The 21260-nt window shown below is 43.2% G+C and overlaps 1 protein-coding gene and 1 pseudogene across 9 annotated transcripts; one reads left to right on the top strand and one right to left on the bottom strand.

The window, feature by feature from the left end:
* Positions 1-212: 212 nt before the first annotated feature.
* LOC110132988 (small ubiquitin-related modifier 3 pseudogene) lies at positions 213-699 on the bottom strand (annotated as a pseudogene).
* An 8107-nt stretch (positions 700-8806) lies between these two features.
* PDP1 (pyruvate dehydrogenase phosphatase catalytic subunit 1) lies at positions 8807-17023 on the top strand. 9 transcript variants are annotated; one of them, XM_020886658.2, is made up of 4 exons: positions 8832-8898; positions 12484-12620; positions 12914-13052; positions 13196-17023. In XM_020886658.2, exon 4 carries the CDS (start codon positions 13240-13242, stop codon positions 14854-14856), a length of 1617 nt encoding a protein of 538 aa, XP_020742317.1. In that variant the 5' UTR covers positions 8832-8898; positions 12484-12620; positions 12914-13052; positions 13196-13239; the 3' UTR covers positions 14857-17023. The 9 variants fall into 9 exon arrangements, with proteins under 9 accessions (XP_020742320.1, XP_020742312.1, XP_020742317.1 ...); XM_070477397.1 differs by lacking the exon at positions 12484-12620 and adding an exon at positions 9683-9717 and having other exon boundaries at positions 8844-8898; XM_070477398.1 differs by lacking the exons at positions 8832-8898; positions 12484-12620 and adding exons at positions 8989-9013; positions 9683-9717.
* Positions 17024-21260: the final 4237 nt, after the last annotated feature.

Below are 21260 nucleotides of genomic sequence, written 5' to 3'. Positions count from 1 at the left end.
GCATTCAGGTCACAAGTTGGGAGAAAATGTCATAGGAGGGAGAAAAAACAAAAAAGTAAAAAAAATAACCCAAGTCCCCCTTCACATGGGCATTTTACCCAAACAAAGTTACCAGGGGACAGGTCGAGGAAGGCTGGGGACCATCGCCGCAGTGGTGCTGAGTGCATTAGAGCAAAGTCCTCCTGGCGAATGTCCTCGGTGTCCGAGCCTGCCTACCGACAGGCTTGGCCACACGTGCACTGTTGGACAGCAAACACGGCCCGGCGCCACGAGGGGACGGGGGCTCTAGAGGCCGCCCCCTCCCTGGAGAGGCAGCTGGCTACGCTGGAGCCCCCCCCCTCAATCCCCCGTCTGCTGCTGGAACACATCGATGGTGTTCTCATCATCCATCTCCAGCTTTGCTGGGGCGTCTGTTTCATTAACTGGTTGTCCATCAAACCTGAATCAAATCTGTCTCACGGACAAGCCCTGGCGCTGGCAGGAGGCCTTCATCAGCTTGCGGAGCAGTGCGTGTCTCTTCATCTTGAACTGGACCCCAGAGCCATCCTGCCCGGCCACCTTCAGGTTGATATGGTCCTTCTCCCTCTTCACTCTCTCCTTGGGCTTCTCCTGGGACATGGCTGCGCTCAGAGGGCAGCGGGACAGTGGGCAGCGCCCAGGCGAGCGACTCATGCTCTTGGCCCACCGCAACTGCCTCAGCTAATTTTTTAATGTATAAATCTAAGCACTTTATAACTCAACATTCAGAAAACTAAGATCATCTCACCCGGCCCCATCACTTCATGGCAAATAGATAGGGAAACAGTGGAAACAGTGAGGGGGATCCAAAATCACTGCAGATGGGGACTGCAGCCATGAAATTAAAAGATGGTTACTCCTTGGAAGGAACGTTATGACCAACCTAGACAGCATATTAAAAAGCAGAGACATTACTCTGCCAACAAAGGTCCTTCTAGTCAAGGCTATAGTTTTTCCAGTAGTCATGTATGGATGTGAGAGTTGGACTATAAAGAGCTGAGTGCCAAAGAATTGATGGTTTTGAACTGTGGTGTTGGAGAAGACTCTTGAGAGTTCCTTGGACTGCAAGGAGATCCAACCAGTCCATCCTAAAGGAGATCAGTCCTGGGTGTTCATTGGAGGGACTGATGTTGAAGCTGAAACTCCAATACTTTGGCCACTTGATGCGAAGAAGTGACTCATTTGAAAAGACCGTGATACTGGGAAAGATTGAAGGTGGAGGAGAAGGGGACGACAGAGGATGAGATGGTTGGATGGCATCACCGACTCGATGGACATGAGTTTGAGTAAACTCCAGGAGCTGGTGATGGACAGGGAGGCCTGGTGTGCTGCAGTTCATGGGGTCGCAAAGAGTCGGACACAACTGAGCGACTGAACTGAACTGAACTGAAGTGCTTTACCCAAACAGAAGAATTCTTGGGAGGTAAAGATACTTATACTATATTATTCGTATTTTCCTTTAGTAAGTATATGAATGAATGAACAAATGTCAAGGGTGAAAAGCACCGTGGTATGCACAGCCACAGCCCTGTCTAAAAGATGTCCACACCACAGTCCCTTGGAACTGTATGCTGTGTGCTCCATGGCAAAGGGGGATGAAGCTTGCAGATGGATGTACTGTTGCTAATGAACTGACTTTAAAATAAAGAGATTATCCTGGATTATTGCCCAATGGGCCTGATGTAATCACAAGAAGGCAGAAGAATCACAGTGAGAGTGCCCTGAAGATGCTGCTCTCACCCTTTGAAGGTGAAGAAAGGAGCAGTTAGCCAAGGAATTGTAGCAGCTTCTGAACACTGGGTGAGACAGGAAAACAGATCCTCCTCAAAGCCTTTAGAAGAGAATGCGGCTCTGCTGACGCACCTTGATTTTAGCCGAGACCCACGTTAGACTTCTGACCTCCAGAACTGCAAGATCTGTGTGCCATTTTAAGCCATTGAATTTGTGGTAACTTGTTATAGCAGCAATAGGGGACTCATTTTGGTGCTACCACTTTGAACTATTTGCCAGCCATCATTTCACGTTTTCTTTTAGATTATGATTAATTCTTACAACACTGTTTAGATTTTTAAAGTGTTGAAGCTATTGGATAAATTTGGAAAGATTAACCAGCTAGTAAGCAGCAGAGCTAGGATTTGAACTCAGGTGTCTCTGGCTCCAACTTATGTTCATTTTATAAAATCTCAATGCCTTAAGAAGGGATAAAATCACAACCCAGATAACTGTACTTTAGTATATTCTGATTAGACTTCTGGAGTCCATTATTCCTAGCAGAAACTGGACACATAATTCAGTAACTCTTACTAACATTCTTCTTGTCTTCTTTCTCTCCTTAAACTTTCCCCTGTCATGTGGATACTAAAGTTAATAAGTGCTTTATTTTAAACTGAACATATAGCTTTAAATAGATTAAATTATTTACTTTGCATATCAACTATAGTTTATTAGCAGGGTGTGAACTGAATACATTAGGTGGTGATATTGTTCAGTTACTAAGTCATGCCCAACTCTTTGTGACCCCATGGACTGCAGGATGCCAGGCTTCCCTGTCCCTCACTATTTCCCACGTTTGCCCAAGTTCATGTCCAAATTGAGTCAGTGATGCTATCCAACCATCTCATTCTCTGCTGCCCTCTTCTCCTCCTGCCTTCAATCTTTCCCAGCATCAGGGTCTTTTCCAATGAGTCGGCTCTTCACATCAGGTGGCCAAAGTATTGGAGCTTCAGCTTTAGCATCAGTCCTTTCAATGAGTATTCAGGGTTGATTTCCTTTAGGATTAACTGGTTTGATCTCACGGCAGTCCAAGGGACTCTCAAGAGTCTTCTCAAGCACCACAATTCAAAACATCAACTCTTTGGTGTTCAGCCTTCTTTAGGTATACATTAGGTATTCACCTACAAATATTTACATCGTTTCCAAGGAAAATATGCTTTTATAGCTGATGTCATGGAATAACGGATGCAGGAAACGTGTCTTCTTTGAAGAAAGAATTCAGCAAAGAGACAGACTGTGAGGCAGAGAAAGCATTTATTAGAGGCAAAGTAGTGTGGAAGAACACAGGCGGAGATGGAGTGAAGTGTGGAATGAGGACTGTTGACATGGTTTATGTATGGACAATGTTCCAGATTGTCTCTGAACAGCCATCTTGCTTGTCTCCATATTTGGCCTGACTCAGGGCCCTCTCTGGTGGATGTGCACTCATCTCTCAGTCAGGATGGATTCCAGTGTGAAGGTTTCTGGGAAGCTGGTGGGACATACTGTAGGCTGGCTCCCTCTCCCTCCCTTGAATCCTGAGGACCTTCTCTGTGCCTGTGTGGGCTGGGAAAGCCCCCTGACCACAAGAATGAGAAAAATGTGGTTGCTTTGTCTTTCACTTTGTCAACCAGGGCCCGATGCTCCTGCTAGTATCTTGAGGTGTCAAGCAGGGAACCAGCTGTGGCTGCTCAACTAGCTACAACTGTTCTTCCTGAAAAACCATAACCAAACCCTGCAGTGCTCTGACAAGAATGGCTGTTCAGTGATGACATGCTTACCTGTGCAAAACTTACTGCTAGTTATAGACACAGTAACATGGGTGGAAATCCTGCAATTATAAAGATATAGTTTATCCTCAGGTACATAATGAAAATGTGAAACTTTCTGTAGTTTGACATGAGTTCATTACTGGGCATCTATTTTGTGCAGTGGTCACTAAAACATAGTGCCTCAGAATGCAAGATGGATATTCTACTACTTCCTACTTATGTAAACAGTGCAAATCACCCTCAGTGAGATTCTTCTTCTGTGAAATGCATATAATGGTAACACCTACCGCTTATGAGTGTTATGAGGATACACCCAGACAATGCACTTAGAATAGAGGACAGTATACAGTAAGCATTCACTACCCATCAGTTCTCACTATTATGCCAAGCTGTGGGTGTATATGGGTATATAAGAGAGACATGATCCCTGTCCTTGGGAAGCTTATACTCTTATAGTTATGGTGTCCAGGTAAGCAGAGAATTATAGTTTTTAAGAAGTGTGTAGATCAGCAGCTACTACTTTTGAGTTCATAGTGTGGGGGCTTTTGCTGAAGTCTGCAGATTGGCGTGGCCTGCTTCAGGGGCACTCATGACCTGGTACCTACTGTCAAGTGCTCTAGATCCACCCCCAAGGTTTCAGCTCCCCTGAAACCTTTCACCTTTTACCTTCTGTATTCTGGAGAATCGTCTATAGAACACACTGAACGAAAAAGTGTAATTTTTTACAGCCTAGCTGTCTGATGGCTAGACAATAAAACCCTTCCCCCACGCACATCATCCTTAATAGTCAAAGATAACCCCATTAGCAGGGATTGCTGAAGGAAGGCAACCCCAGATACCCACTTTCCATATTCGTTGTCATGTTAAGTCAATGCAGGAGATTTTTGTTTCTAATTTGGCAAGAGAACAATGATACATATATTTCCCTCAAACTACTACTACTTCATGAATTCTGATGAGAATGGACTACTTTTTAAAAAAATATTAAATTTAAGTCTGAATGCATCTATAACCTCTGACCCACAAGAAATGAGCCACAGTACACGATCTGCTTCTTTCTTACAGATGATTTGTTGATCTCAGCACGTAACTCCAAATAATTTAATTTGAAAGCAATTCTCACCCCCAGGATGATAATAAAACAAGTACCTAATGCTTAATAATAAGTACTTGCTGATTTCTTATCCAAGAGCTGGAGGGAAGAAGGAGCTAAAGACTGTCTAGCAGCCTCTCTTTCCTTTAATTGTTGATTTTGGCAAAGGCCACGGTTAACTCACTAGCCATCAGGCGAACAGCATCTCAGACCCACTTGCAAGTCTATTTTAAGCTTCCTGTCTGGCACCACTGAGATTCTACTGGACCATCTCCATGTTGTCACAGCTAGCCTCCAATAACCCAAGAGTTTATATCATCCACCCATAAGAATACCAGCCCAATCTGGCTAAGTACTTGCTCATTTCCAGGTTTATTCTAGGGCAAGAAAATGACTATGTATTAAGGGTCTAATTCAGGTACTGACTTTCATTTTTGGTGTCACAAAAAGCATTGTGTTAACAAAAATAGGTATTTTTGCACAGTGCTTTCTTTGTACTGGAGTATTTGGGAAGCCCCCTCCTCCTTTCTCCTTGCCCGCCTTTACAAAAATCCTGGGTTGTTTGGTGCTGTTTTTCCACACCTTCCAATGTTAAAAGTGTCAACAGGTATTCTGGTGGCTAAAACAGTCTGTGAGGTCAGAGCAGCAAACCCACAGACCTGCTCTGGCCTTGGCCAGATGGCCATGTGATAAAAGGCGCACTTCTGAAGCATTACTTTGCCAACAAGGGTCCATCCGGTCAAGGCTATGGTTTTTCCAATGGTCATGTATGGATGTGAGCGCTGGGCTGTGAAGAAAGCTGAGCGCTGAAAAATTGATGCTTTTGAACTATGGTGTTGGAGAAGACTCTTCAGAGTCCCTTGGACTGCAAGGAGATCCAACCAGTCCATCCTAAAGGAGATAGGTCCCGGGTGTTCATTGGAAGGACTGATGCTGAAGCTGAAACTCCAGTACTTTGGCCACCTCATGTGAAGAGTTGACTCATTGGAAAAGACCCTGATGCTGGAAGGGATTGGGGGCAGGAGGAGAAGGGGACGACAGAGGATGAGATGGCATCACCGACTCTATGGGCATGAGTTTGAGTCAACTCCGGGAGTTGGTGATGGACAGGGAGGCCTGGCATGCTTCAATTTATGGGGTCGCAAAGAGTCGGACATGACTGAGTGACTGAACTGAACTGAACTGAACTGAAGCAAGCCTATTCACTGGGTGACTAAAAGGAGTTCCATCTAGAGACAGGAGGAAAGCCAGGCCAGAGGGGAGACAAGGCTGAGATACTAAAGAACCTCCCCCAGTGGTAAGTAGTTGGTTCCTGTGCAGAAGGACTATAACTTTATTTACAACATACATGTCACAGAATCATATAACTTTGTAGCTAGAGAACAAAACTTACACCTCTAAATGACTTTATTGCAAAGCCATTGCTTTGGGGGATCCTTTATTCTGATTCCAAAAATACTTTGGCGTTGCCTTCAAGTTTCAGGACAAATTCTTTTGACTGTATTTAGTGGTGGCAAATATCAATTTTTTGAGAGTAGGTGTTATTTTCAGAAATAAGTTGTTCAAAACTAATATTACCAAGAGGGAATCAATACTGTTTTGGAATAAAAACCAAGGTACTAGTTATAGTAAAATAAGTTGGAGTTTCCTGTGCAGATCCAAAAACAATTTGAAAAGGTAATTTTTAAAGAGCTCTGAATAATGGCAGTACTGGTGTGGAATAAGGTATATGCTACCAAGGTGATCTAAAGAGGTCATTGCTATGGCTATATATATATCTTGGAGTCTCATGACTATTTTCACAACAGAAAAAGTTTTATAGACAGCAAACTAGCCTAGTGTAAACTTCATTTCTGAGTCCTCAGGCAGAAACTCTCAAAATAAAAATCCACTTACATTCAACTACCTGGTCTGTAAAGTACGGGCTAAGAGGCAGTGACATTCCTCATGTAAATAAATCACCTTAACTTGATATCCTAAGGTTGTAAGACTCTCCACTCTATTAATAACCGCTTAGTATTTAGCTGTAGAATATATTCTACTTGAGTGTATTCATCTCCTACCTCCAGTCTTTAATAAAACAAACACACTCACCTGGACTTGTCTAGAATATTAATAATAGCTGATACTTAAACAGCCCTTACTACTTGCTTGTACTTACTCAGCATGATATATATATATATATATATATATATATATATATATATATATAGCAACTCACTTAATACAAACCTGTGAGGGTAAAAAGTTTTTAAATGTTACTATTTTTATTCCTATCTTACATATGAAAGAACTGAGCCAGGAAGAAGTTGCCCAAGACCACATAGCAAGAGGCAGAGCTGGGACTGGAATTCAGGTAGTCTAGCTCCAGCTGTGTTCTTACTCACTCTGATATACCACCCTATACTGCCTCTATGAGACTATGGAAAACATACATAAATCAGATACTCAACAGAATAAAAGACCATGAAAAAAAATACTTACCAACTTATGGGAAGCTCATTTGAGAAGTAAAAAAGAGGGGCTGATGTGAGGCAGATAGACCCATGTAAAATGGATGAAGGCCACATAAAAATAGCCACAAGAGTTCCGTGGGCAGCCTGGGGCTGGGCCAAAATATTCTCTATTTCAAGAATAGAGGAGGCAGATGGAAAGATCTAGGAGCTATAAAGAACCAGTTCCTGGCACTGTTTTGTGTCTATAAACTTTTTCCTTTATTACATAAAATCAGATAGTGCAAATTAACAAAAACAAAACTCCACAATACTGTTAATATGACAGCTTTTATAGCCTGCGCACATCACTTTGGGAATTTTATCGGCTAGTACGCAGATATGCTTAATAAGTCAGTTAACTGTTTTTAACAGTAGGCAGGGTAAGTGCAATGATCTACCTGATACCATCTCCAAAGAAGTTTTCAGAAGCCACTATCAATGACTCGGTTAATAAAGAGGGGATTACATGTGGACAGAAGCAAGTGAAGCAGTCCCGGCCATGTCTACCCTTTAACCAAGACTGCCAACGCCACCTCAATCCAGCTTACAGAAGTGGAAACTGAGTCTCACGGAGCGGAAGTGACTTGGATGATGGTCCTGACACAAGTCCAGGGCTTTTCCCATTTTCGTATTGTGCGTTCTACCCTTTTCCTATTCACGGCAAATAAACACTGATTTCAAAGCCCTTCAGAAAACGTGGTGTGCCTACAATGCGGGAGACCCGGGTTCAATCCCTGGGTCGGGAAGATCTCCTGGAGAAGGAAATGGCAGCCCACTCCAGTACTCTTGCCTGGAAGAGTCCATGGATGGAGGAGCCTGGCAGGCTATACAGTCCATGGGGTCGCAAAGGGTCTGACACGACTGAGCGACTTCACTTTCTTTCTTTCAGAAAATGTGAGCACACACACCTACTCGACAGAGTCAAGAATTCTTTCACCACAACCTCCTCTGGCTGCTGTTCAGACCGCCTTTCTCTCCGTGGGCCCTGAGACGTGTCCAGAAAATGACAGAAAACATGCTCCAAAGTCAACGCTCCGAAAAGAATCCCATGAACCAGGCCTCAGATACACCGGGATTCTCTCATGCCTCGTTATTCCAGGTAGGGCCGTCTCTGGGAATTTAGCTTCCCGTTGGGAAGGGAGCCTCCCCTCGCAGCCTAAACCTACGAAGTCCCAGCCCACCCCCGTAAGGAGGGAAGAAGGCTCGCCGAGGTGCCGGGGCGTCGTGGAAGCCTGTCTGCGGGAAACGCCAGTTCACAAGCCCTGCCCGCTCGGGGACGCTCGTGCGGACCCCGTGCTTCCTCCCCCACGGCCCTTCAGTCAAGCCCGCGGCCGCGCGCAGCCCCGCCTCCACCCGGCTATAGTGGGTGCGGGAGCGGGCGCAGTCACGTGAGGCAGGCCCCCGGAGCCAATGGGCAGCTCACGCGGAGTGGATGGGCGTGGCTGACCCTCGTGACGTCACAAAGCGGGCGGGGAGCGCGCGGCTCTTCCGCCCCCACGCGCTGAGCCGCGGCCCGCTCTGCTGCGCCCCGCCCCTTCGCCACTGCGCACCCAATGGGAAGGCGGGAAGAGCTCGGGCCCGAACTCGCGGGCGGGGCAGGGCGGGGGCCCGGCTCGGCGTTGGGGGGGGGAGGGGGCGGGGCGGAGTGGGCCGGCCTGGGGCCCGGGGCTGCGCTCCCGGGAGTCGCGGCGGCTCTTGAGGAAGGACCGCCGGGAGGTGCCGCCGCCTGCTCGTTGAGAAGAAGCGGCTCCTCCCCCTGCCGTGCCCGGTTCGTATTCCCTCACCCCAGCGCCGAGCCGCACCGTCCGGAATTCTCTTCCGCCCGCCCGAAGTTGTGAGGGGGGCGGCCGGCGGGCGTGAGGAGACGAGCCTGGGGGCGCCAGGTGCGCGTTCGAGGCGCGTCGGGGCCGCGGCGGGCGTGACTGCGCCAGGGGGCTGCCCGCGGGGCTCCAGGTCCGGGGCGGGGCGGTGGGCCCGCTGGCCGCGCCCGGGGCGCCGTGAGGGCCGGCGCGAGGGTGGATTCCGGGGCAGGTGCGGCTCAGGTGGCGCGGAATCGCTTTGCCTGAGGATTCCCCGCCTCACACGCACACCCCGGTTCCAGGGTGACCCCGCGGGCAGACCTTCGGTTTTCAGGTCTGCGGCCGTCGCGGCGTGGGCGTGCGGAGGATGCCGCGCTCCCGTGAGCTCCGCGCCGGGGCTGGATGGACGGGCCGGTCCTGGGGCGCGCCTCCGCCGGCGTCCTGGCCCCCGCCGCCTCCAGCTGTAGCTCCGCGGCTCCCGAGGGGTGGGTTTGTTGGTTAGGTTTCCGCCCTCCTCCCCACCTCCTGTCTTGCGCCTCCATCCTCTTTCCCCAACCCCACCCCACCCCACCCCACCTCCTAGCCCCATTCACCCGGCTGCAGCGAAACCTCGCCCCTCCTCCTCTCGCGCCTCCCCTGCCGACGCCTCCTCTAACGAGCATCTCTGCCTTGCTTTTCAATGGGCCGGTGCCGCTGTCGCTGCTGCTCTCCGCGCGGGTTGTGGATGTTGTCGGCTCCGTGTTGTGATGACAGGAGAATGTGTGTGTGTCCCGGGCCCAGACGAATTGGTAGGTATTCCCTTAACTACCTGGCTTTGGGTACCCAGGAAGGATGATGACTGATTTTGCGTGTGGATGGTCTTAGGTGGGTCTGTGTGGAATGAAGAGGTGAGGTAGGTAGAAAAGAGGGGTGGGTACAAAGGGATCCTGCACCAGGATAGCAGTTGATGCCTTAAGTGAGTGCCATTTTCAGGTAGGGTACAAAGGAAACTGATCAAACAAGTGCTGACTTGGGGCTTCGGAGTCTTAGACAGGCAGCTGGTTTCTTCATTCATGTAGAGATAACAGGAGCTATGAAATGGCTAAGCATTGCCCCAAAATTCTGAAAAATCGCAGAGTCTTTATGCAGGGTGTTTAATGCAATCGGATTACATAAACTGGGGTTCTGACACATTTAATGATTAGTATAGCTTTTTTTTTTTTTTTTTTTTTCATTTACACCAAAAGCTTTGCAGAGCTAAAGAGCTCTGGAGTCGGGGCAGTAATTGCATTCTCTAATTAGTTTGTTCTGAGAGTTTATTGATAAAGTGGAATCATTTCCTGGCACAAGCCCTGCAGAGTACATCAGTAAGAATGGATGGGTCTCTTTCCTGTTTCTCCTTACAGCTCATCTTGCCTTATTAGTCACTAGCAAAATCTGCCTAAGACTAAGATGCTGTACCTAAGGTGGCTAAGTCTGGATCATGGGATGGGAATTTTTAAGTGAAATTGTGGCCAGAAATAACTTGAAAATTTGACAGTGCTTCAGTTTACCACAACTGTACCTTGCTGCTGTTCTTACTGCTGCATCAGAACCCTTTAACTTTGTTAATTTAGCAAGTTGTCAACAAGAGTTTTGATTTCATGGAGTTTTGTTGTTGAATCACAGGATATTCAGAAGTATACACAAGAGTTTTTTGAATGTTCACTTATGGTTTATGAAAGCATTCGAAAGTACATTGACTTCTAGGAGTAACTGGTCTGATGAAGAGACTATGTCACTTGTACTGGTGGTGAACAAATGCTCCTTAATCACAGAGTAGGTAACTTCCCTAGGAATTTGACTTTTAGAGGCATGTTGGGAGTCTCAGTCCATATGCTAAACCCCTGAGTAATTGAAGGATCGAGTTAATAAAATTGACTCTGCTTTTTTTTTTTAATCTTGAGAATTTATGCCTGAGGGGAAAATGTATGTTACTTGAGTGCCTGGTGTTTGAATTTACGTATTCAAAGCATCTGCTGCATGAATCAGTTCTTTTGCCAAAATAGTTCATTTTGCAGTCAATTAGAAAAGCAGGAGGATTGTCAAAACAAAGGAATTTAAGAAAAGTGTGCGTTTCCCGGTCTTGTTATTTCTTCATCAGATGTCATATAGCCCAGTTCTGTTACACATCTGTCTCTCAAACCCTGCCTCCAAACACAAACAGTACTTTGATTGAATCTACATTCCATACAAAAACACAGGTATTTTTTGTCCTCTAAAATTCTTACATGTTAAAGTAAGCTTAAATGCAGACATATATAAACTTACAGAGAAAATTTATTTTCATGAAAGTTGGTATGTTTACATTTTTAATAATAGAAATAATCTTCATACAAAGTATGAAATGAGTCCATGTGCTTTCTGCATACAAACCTAGCAAGAGATATGGTTCATATCTGAAAGCCAGTATCATGTGGCCCAGTGTTTTAGCACATCTCCTGGCTCAGTCATGTACACTTAACCTTTGGATGACTTTCAGGTATTCAGTTTGAAGTGCTGTTATTTAAGTGGTTGTTCTTGATAGATTCCTGTTTTTCTGGAACTTCTGTCTTTCATGACTGCCTTTCAGATGTTATTTAGTTATTGCTCTTATTTCCAGAATTCTATTCATTACCTTCTCTTGCCTAATCTTGCTTTCAATTTTGTAAACAAATTTCTTCTTAAATAATGTAGTTAAAATAATGGTACATTCTATCACATGCAAAAGAGGTTCTATATAACTTGCTTACACAGTGCTTGTACCGAAGCAAATTCAGTGTTTGCTCCCTGCATTCCACTTATAATTTTTCTAACTGTTTTTCAAAAGAGGGTATGTGAAAATAATGTAATAATATAGCTAATACTCTATGATATTTGTAAAATTTTTTCTTAATGTGTTCAACCTTAGGAAGAAATAGTTGATATTAAGGCTCAGGTGATTTTCTATTCCTTATTCCTTTTTGTTTATTGCATTTGTTAACTTATTTAAGATACTTCTTAAGCCTATTTGTTTATAGGCCAGGTGAATACTTTGAGACAATACCTCAAGAATTCAGGGGAAATATGTGTTACAAGAGGGATTCTTTTCTTGTATACATTACCTGGCTTAATGGTACATGTTTATTACGTTTTCTAGATAAATGCTCATCAAAATATTTTCAGTGTTCCACTTCCAGATGTAAGTGGTACGATTTTCATTTTTTCACAAGTATAATGCTCTACCTTTCTAAGCCAAACCTTAGTCCATTAGACTACTGTTTCACTGTTTATTAATTTCCAAGGGCAAATAGGTAACCATTTTTTAAAATGTAAGAGAATAGTTTTCTAGGGGTAAATTCTACTTGGGGTCTGTAATAGATGAAGATCATATTTCTGTAGCTTTCTTTTACGGCTGATAGGCAGAGGAGAATACTAACAAGTAAATTAAGTTCCAGAACTGAGACCATTTATGTTACTAACAAAGTTTTAGAGCTACTAAAATACTTGCTTTTTTTTTTTAATCACACAAAATACAGTAAAATTAATGAATAAATGAAACCTGCCCGCTTTTCCAGGATTATTTGGTGACTTGGTGGCAGACCTGTGTCCCTAAACTTGCCAAATCGGCACAGTGGTCTGGAGAAGCATTGTTTGCAAGACCATCTCCTGGATACAAGGAGGGCATTTTGGAACTTCTATTTTTACCCATTATGTAAGATTTTTCTTGTACGTGTTAATTATAGTAACATATGTATATATTGTACCAATAATTCATGAATACACACAGGTTGAGGCTGCATCCCAACACGTTTATGGTGATACCCAGGTGTATCAAGTGCTAACCATTGAACATGGCTCTAGAAACAGGATCTTCATAAATGGGAAAAGTCCCTGTGCAATATGGGAGACCCATGGCCTTTTTTAAGGATAAAGAGAAGGGTAATTGGCCAGGTCGACTGCCACTGCATAATGTTATATAACCTTCATCTCCTCCGCTCTTCCCAGCCAGATCTGTTGTACATTCTGCCCAGTTTGTGCTGCATAAAGAAATACAAAGAGAAAAGTAAAGCTAGAAGACAGTTTGCTCCTGGCTCCATTAAGTAATCAAGTGCGCTTGGCAGAGATCCTGTAGAGATAGTACATGGTATGTGTGTAAAATATAGTACCTTAGGAGGCACAGGGCACTTGTAAATTTACCTGCTAAATATCTGTTAGGAAAGCAAAAATAGATTAAGTAATCTGAATGTAACTTTTTTCTTTGTGCTTACCTGTGAAATTGCTGTCTAGGAATCCCAGTCAGAAGTTCCAGCTTGCCACTGTTCTCTGATGCCATGCCAGCACCAACTCAACTGTTTTTCCCTCTGATTCGTAACTGTGAACTGAGCAGAATCTATGGCACTGCGTGTTACTGCCACCACAAACATCTCTGCTGCTCACCCCCTTATATTCCACAGAGTCGCCCAAGATACACACCCCATCCGGCGTATGCTACCTTTTATAGGCCAAAGGAGAGCTGGTGGCAGTACACCCAAGGAAGGAGATATGCTTCCACGCCGCAGAAGTTTTACCTCACACCTCCCCAAGTCAATAGCATCCTGAAAGCTAATGAGTACAGTTTCAAAGTGCCAGAATTTGATGGCAAAAATGTCAGTTCTGTCCTTGGATTTGACAGCAATCAGCTGCCCGCAAATGCACCCATTGAGGACCGGAGAAGTGCAGCAACCTGCTTGCAGACCAGAGGGATGCTTTTGGGGGTTTTCGATGGCCACGCAGGCTGTGCTTGCTCCCAGGCAGTTAGTGAAAGACTCTTTTATTATATTGCTGTCTCTTTGTTACCCCATGAGACTTTGCTGGAGATTGAAAATGCCGTGGAGAGCGGTCGAGCCCTACTACCCATTCTCCAGTGGCACAAGCACCCCAACGATTACTTCAGTAAGGAGGCGTCCAAGTTATATTTCAACAGCTTGAGGACTTACTGGCAAGAGCTTATTGACCTCAACACTGGGGAGTCGGCTGATATTGATGTTAAGGAGGCTTTGATTAATGCTTTCAAAAGGCTTGATAATGACATCTCCTTGGAGGCTCAAGTCGGTGATCCCAATTCTTTCCTCAACTACCTGGTGCTTCGAGTGGCATTTTCTGGGGCCACAGCTTGCGTGGCCCACGTGGATGGCGTTGACCTTCATGTGGCCAACACTGGCGATAGCAGAGCCATGCTGGGGGTGCAGGAAGAGGATGGCTCTTGGTCGGCAGTCACGCTGTCTAATGACCACAATGCTCAGAATGAGAGAGAAGTGGAACGGCTGAAACTGGAGCACCCAAAGAACGAGGCCAAGAGTGTGGTGAAACAGGATCGGCTACTTGGCTTGCTGATGCCTTTTCGGGCTTTTGGAGATGTCAAGTTCAAATGGAGCATTGACCTTCAGAAGAGAGTGATAGAATCTGGCCCAGACCAGTTGAATGACAATGAGTACACCAAGTTCATCCCTCCTAATTATTACACACCTCCTTATCTCACTGCTGAACCAGAAGTAACTTACCACCGATTAAGGCCACAGGATAAATTTCTGGTACTGGCAACTGATGGGCTGTGGGAGACAATGCACAGGCAGGATGTGGTTAGAATTGTGGGTGAGTACCTAACAGGCATGCATCACCAGCAGCCAATAGCCGTTGGTGGCTATAAGGTGACTCTGGGGCAGATGCATGGCCTTTTAACAGAACGGAGAGCTAAGATGTCATCAGTGTTTGAGGACCAGAATGCAGCAACCCACCTTATTCGCCATGCTGTGGGCAACAATGAGTTTGGAGCTGTTGATCATGAGCGCCTTTCCAAAATGCTTAGTCTTCCCGAAGAGCTTGCTCGGATGTACAGAGATGACATTACAATCATTGTAGTTCAGTTCAATTCTCATGTTGTAGGAGCATATCAAAACCAGGAACAGTGAGTGGGTCTTACCAAGGCGATTCTCAAATAGATTTAAAGGGCAGATAGTTTTTTTTTTTTTTTAAAAGATAATACTATAGTAAATATTTCCAGTGGGTCATTCTCAGCATTTCTCTTTGATACTCTAGTCTGCCGGGTAGTCCAAATTCACTTTGTAGCAGAGTGATCCTGAGAGTCTTGTTCGGCTTAGTTTGGACCTCACAGCACCTGCAAGTTGAGGCCTATCAGTTTCTTGACCACAGATGGCTTAGGACATTGGCTGCTTTTATCAGTCTGAGAAAATCAGGATGACCTGGCAAACAGGGTTTTGAGTAGGCCCAAAGCAAGGAACTGCTGGGCGTATTCTTTTGGTAAAATGAAGAAACATTACTGTTCACACCTGCAGACCCCTTTCATCACCAAGATTCCAGTGTACGTGAGAACATATATTTATTGCATGATTTCCTAGATGTATAACCTGTGCATTATTCATGAACTTTATTTTAACCCAAAGTAGTTTTCAAATCCACTACTTTAAGCCATAAAGGACTGAGAACCAGGCAATTTGAATTTGTCAGTGTGTGTGATCATTTGACTTGGAATGCTTCTTAATGAGAAAACAAACACTATCCCTTATCCCGATTACCTAATGTAGTTGGAACATTTTCTATTTTGCCAAGCAGTTGAAGACAATAAAGGTGTTTTATCTTCTCTTATTGGTGTTAAATAAAGGGGAAAAAAAGTCTTAGTTTATACTAATGAAAAGCTTTATTTAGTTTGAAATAAAAGATCCATAATGAAGGGAAGAGACTGATATGGTCGTCTGCATCCACCAGCACATTACTCTTATCATGTAAACCCCTGAAGTGTGGCATGCTCTAAGTGTGTGGTGGGTAGACTGCTGCTGAGAAATCATACTTCTAATTAAGTAGTGGTAAGAATTTTTGTCATGTTTGGAATTTTAAGGATGACATATTAAAAAAATTTACATAATTTGGGGGAGTAAAGTTTAAATATTACCTTCAGGTGTTGAGATGAAGTTTTTTGTTGTTGTTTTTCCCCACTTAGGTGTAGGTCAATTTAAATAATTGGTTTAAAGATTACTAAATGCTTTAAACATATTGTAGCTTATAAATAGAAATGTTAAGGTACATACATGAGAAATTCTTTAACTATTGTGCATGCCTGATGCTTAATGGGACACTTAATAGCATCAAATATTGTTTGCAGCAGTCTCCGTAATTATATGCAGACCCTTCCAACGCTGTATCAAAGTAAATGAAAATAAATATATTCAGATTGGCTTTTGGGGAGCTTATTTGATATGCATCAAATGGTGTTTTGTTCTTGTGTTTAATGGTGATTCGTGTACAGCTGTGCATATATATCATCACTTATTCTAGCATCACTGTTAAAAGAATGACTATGACTATGTTCAATTTTCACATAAGTTTTAATACAGAACATGATCCGTTTTCCCTTATGTAATTAGTTGAGGGGTGTTTAGGAGTCCTCGCAGATTTCTGTAGAATACTGAACTAGATATTCAAGGACTCTGGACTGTGGACACCGAAGCAAGGTAGAATTGGCTGCAGAATTTATTCCAATTGAAAATAGACTCTGGAAGATTGCCGCTTACAAGACCATATAATGATTGTTTTCTGAGGTCTTTCCCCCACCCCCACCTTTTTTCCCTCCTTGGGTCACCTTGGAAATTTTCTCCCATCTGGTATTTTGGAGGGGGAAAAGCTATTATACTATATACTTATTTATAAATGATTTGACAGAGACTTCATTTTTTAATGGAATGTATGTAGAATACAGTAGCAGTTAAAACTCATTTTCAGGCTACTATTTGAATATCTCTTGAACACCTTTACTAAAGAGTTCCATATTATACTTTAATGTCTCATCTCAATATAGTACAGTATATATAAATTTGGTTTCTTTTGGTCATGATCAAGATAGTAATTATTATTACACAAGAAGCTTTGTTCTTATTACACAAAAAACTTGGTCTGCGGTCTAAAAGCTGGTTGTGTTAAGTCTGTAGTATTAACAGTGTGGAAATGAAAATAATTGGATGTTACTTTGAATGTATTATCATCTCAAGTTTTGATTTTATTGTAATTGGTTGTCACTGTGATGTGATACCTAGAATTAAAGAATACATGTAAACTTTCATTGTATTCAGCCTTTCTTAAGCATTTTTAATTTATACTTTCTAACGTGTCATTTTCTGTATTTAGTCAGTGGCTCATGGTATTTATAATATGTCCTTAGCTAGTTAAATGCAATGGTGTTATGGTACACAGTACTTGGAGGGAAAAAATGTCTTATAAAAGATTTATCTGTGTGAAGAAATGTGAAAAGTTTATGTATTATATAGTGAATAGTCAGAAATGCCCACAGTGAATTAAAGCTTCGTATCTGCTTTGTGAATGAACGACCTGTGTTGTTTTTTAATTAATAGGCTCATTAGATGCTTTCTATGGTGATAGGTTATACTTAACTTTAGGATCCTCTAGATAGATAGTACTTTTAAAAAAACTGGGGTATACTTTACATTCAATAAAATGCACAGATTTTAAATGTGTAATTTGAGATTTGGTAACCACAACCCCAGTAAAGATACAGGACTTTTGCATTACTCCAGCAGAAAATTCCCTCATGCCCCTTTCTGGTTAATCCTTCCCCATAGAACTGTTGTTCTGACTTCTGTCACCATAAATTAGTGTTACTTGTTCTAGAAATTCATATAAATGAAATCATGTAATATGTACTCTTTCGTATATGACTTTTCATTTTTTTTGAGATTCACTTATGTTGAGTGTATGCAGTCTCCTCCTTACTACCAAGTAGCATTCCATAGTATTAATAGAGCAGTTTATCTACTGCTGATGGGCATCATCAGCCCCTTCTTCTCCCCCATAAAAGCTAACTTAGGTTATCAATTCCCAGGGATATTATTTGATTGAAGTATAGATTTAACATCAGAAACATGATTGCAAACAAGTTTATGTTCCATACCTTAATGGTAGGACTTTTTAAAAAATGCCCTTTAAACAAGCAATGAAAATGAAACTTGGTGAAAAATTTAGGGGAATTGGAGAGCATTCCTTCGCTAATGACTTCTCTGTACCTCTCCCACTGATAACTTTATTGAGTTAAAAGTTCATTAACTGATTGAGCTAATGACTATCCTATAAAAAATAGACAAATTATACCTTGGTTTTTCCTGTTTGTTTGCTTTTCTTTTTTTCTTTGTTTATCTTTAATTGAAGGATAATTACAGTATTGTGTTGGTTTCTGCCATACATCAACATGGATCAGCTATAGATATATATATATGTCCCCTCCAGTTTTTGATGGTCTTGGTTTATTACTCCCATCACCCATAGCTAGGATTGGGATGGGAAAGGAAGTGGAGTAAATGCTGACTGTTAAATTGGGACTAGAATAATGTAACTCACTTGAATATCTCAGCTTTTTAAAAAAATTAATTCTTAGACCAAGATTTCCTGCTCACTAGTCAAACACATGCCTGAATATGCGTTATCGTTAGCTTTGTCTTTGGGTGTAGTAAGAGGGTCTAGACAACTGCTATCCTTAGTCTGTTCGTTAACATACCTTAATTCTGACCTTTTTCATAAATAATAAAACAACTACTATTTACTGTAGCTAAGACCTGGACATGCTGGGTAAATGGTACCTAAATAAACTTGTTACAGTATGAAGGTCACTTTTTGTTCCTTTCAGAAGTAACTTTGAAAGCCAAGCTTAATCCTGTTAAATCCAGCCAGCCTGGTTCTTATGGCAAAATTTATACCGTGGATTGAATCCTAACAGTATGCAGCATTGTCTTCTAAATAGCTTTCAAATTTTAAGTCTTCAAAGTAAATATATCAAGAATGATGAAATTCACACATTTCATGTTCCATTAATAATCATTATTCAATGCATATACTCTAAGGACCACACAATTTAGGCTCAGTAATGTAGCCAATATTTAGGTTCCTAAAATATATACATGTCTGGTTTTAAATTGTTCTAATAATTTTTTAACTTTAACTTGTTTGTCCATCAGGGTTTTCAATTAAGGTCAGGGCCTGTGGATTTTGTTTGTCTTTCTGAGCCAACACAATATTGAATAAAGAATGTTCTGCATCTACTTTATTTTACATTAGAGATGTATAATCAATTTTAAAAGAAGCCTAAGTGAACTTTAAGAAGTTCTCTTCTTCGTTTGTCAGAAGTTAACATCTCAATCTAGATGTAGAGAAGTAATTTATTCCAGTAATTTCAGTTTTGTTTTATAGGTAAAAACCAATGATTTCTAAAACTTGAACTAGTTCCCTGTTGCAAAGAATATTCAAAAGAAAAAATTAAAGTACCAGGGTACAGATAGGCCCATCACGAGTTTAGCCCTCTAGAGGAGAAGGCTTCCTGTGTTCACTGGAAGAGGCCTCAAAAACTCAATTTTCAAATGAGTCAATTGGACCCCCAAAGTCAGCTTATTTCCCCCAGTAAAACTTTGCAAATGGTCCCCATCTAACCCTTGTCCCCTCTCCCAGCTCCTTTTACACAGGTTGGGGGAAGTGTTCCTTTGAGGATCTGCCAAGCACTTTAGCAGCTGTTTGGAAGTACCTGGTACCTAGCTCCAAAATAACTCAGTATTTCATGTTGGTTCACCGTCATACTCTGAGGGGTGTTTAAGACTCTGTCCTTAAGAATCACACCTCTCTGCTTTTCTAAGCTATACCAAGGTCACTGACTCACTTTCTGTCTTCAGCACACACTCAACCAAACTGAACACTCAGACTACTAAAGTGCATGGAGGTTCCTGGAGAAGGAAATGACAACCCACTCTAGTATTCTTGCCTGGAAAATCCCACGGACACAGGAGCCTGACCATGTTGCAAAGAGGCGGACATGACTGAAGCGCCTTAGCATGCACGGGTGCAAGGAGGTTAGTCATCACATTCAGCCCTTTAGAAACCTCACACCTGGAGTGCGAAGCCACACCAAGCAGCCAAGAAGAGTCAAAGAACCAAAGATTTTTATCTTCACCTGTGGTGATTTAATCAGTCCATCTCCTTGAGTGACAAGACCAATTCGATTGGCTGGCAGTGTTGACTGAGAGGCCAGCCTTGAAGCATGAAAACTGAGAAGAGTGGGAAATGTGAAACAAGATCTAAGGGGAGAAAAAAGGAAAGGTGAGGAAAGAGGGGCGTGATTAGAGGCAGTGAAGGGGGCAAGGAGCATCAGATCGTCTGACACTCTGGACCAGTGACGGGGACAGAAGCAAAATGGGAAGGACTGCAGGCAGCCAAATAGTGGTGAGGTAAGGGAGTTTAAAAACATTTTTAAGCCCTTATGAAACCATGGATTTTATGCATGGGGTGCAGCAGTTGGAGTGCAAAGCAGTTTCCATTAGCGTGACCATTTCGTCTTGGCTCATTAGATAAGAGGGACAAAGCAAAGTCTTAGGCCTTATGTAAGGGGATCTGTGGTACCCAGATGGACAGATTTCTCAAAAGAACTTTGCTCAGAAATTAATTTTTCTTGCTCCAAATCTGGGGACAGGTTTAACAGTCTAATTTCACCTGATGAAAACAGAAACTAGATAGTTAAAGCTCTGGTGTTCGCAGACCAGAGAGAGTGCATTACTAACCCAAGCCTCATGACTTGCTTAGAGGGGCAAAGATAGCCTCAGGTATAACCAGAAACTCCAGTGACCCTGCAGGCTTAGTGATACTAACAATAACCACAATCACTCTTTGTGGAGCAGTTGCTATGTGCCAGGTCCTGTGGAAAGCATACTGTATATTTTCTCATTTAATCCTGTGCTGCTGGTCTCGTCTGGTTCTTCAGCCCCTTCACTAAACCCTCTGTGCCCCGCTCTGCGCGCCTGGAAGCCCAGCTCTCCAGCTGCACTGCCAGGCTCTCGTCTCCTGATTCCCATTCCATTCAGCCCACAGGCAGCACCCGCAGGTGAGATGAGAGATGCTGGGAAGTGTCTTCCTCGTTGTCCCCACACTTCAGGCTGCTCCTCCAGCCTTAGCCGTGCCTGTGGCTCCGCAGCCCCTCTTCCACAATTCTGCTTCTGGGTGGGCTCTTCCTTTCACCTTTCAGCTTTAGGGATGCTGATGGTTTCCTACTGCTGCTCGTCTCTGGGTGCCTCAACAACCCTTGTTTGTTTCCTCATCCTTGCTCGCACCTCTGTGAGTAATCCATTCATTTGAGTAACGGACGGGGAAATCCCTTTCCTGCCAGGACCTGACCAATATGATCCTTAAACTGAAGTATTATTTCCCCTATTTTACCTAACACAAAGAGGTGAGGCAGCTCATCCCTCATCACCCAGCGAACAAAGCCATATGTGGACATTCCAAAGTTCTGTGTGTTTAATCCCCACATCACACA

Source organism: Odocoileus virginianus, chromosome 15, assembly GCF_023699985.2.
Source record: "Odocoileus virginianus isolate 20LAN1187 ecotype Illinois chromosome 15, Ovbor_1.2, whole genome shotgun sequence".
Classification (NCBI taxonomy): Eukaryota; Metazoa; Chordata; class Mammalia; order Artiodactyla; family Cervidae; genus Odocoileus; species Odocoileus virginianus.
The sequence above is the reverse complement of the archived record's forward strand: the minus strand, read 5'-3'. Positions and strand labels throughout refer to the sequence as shown.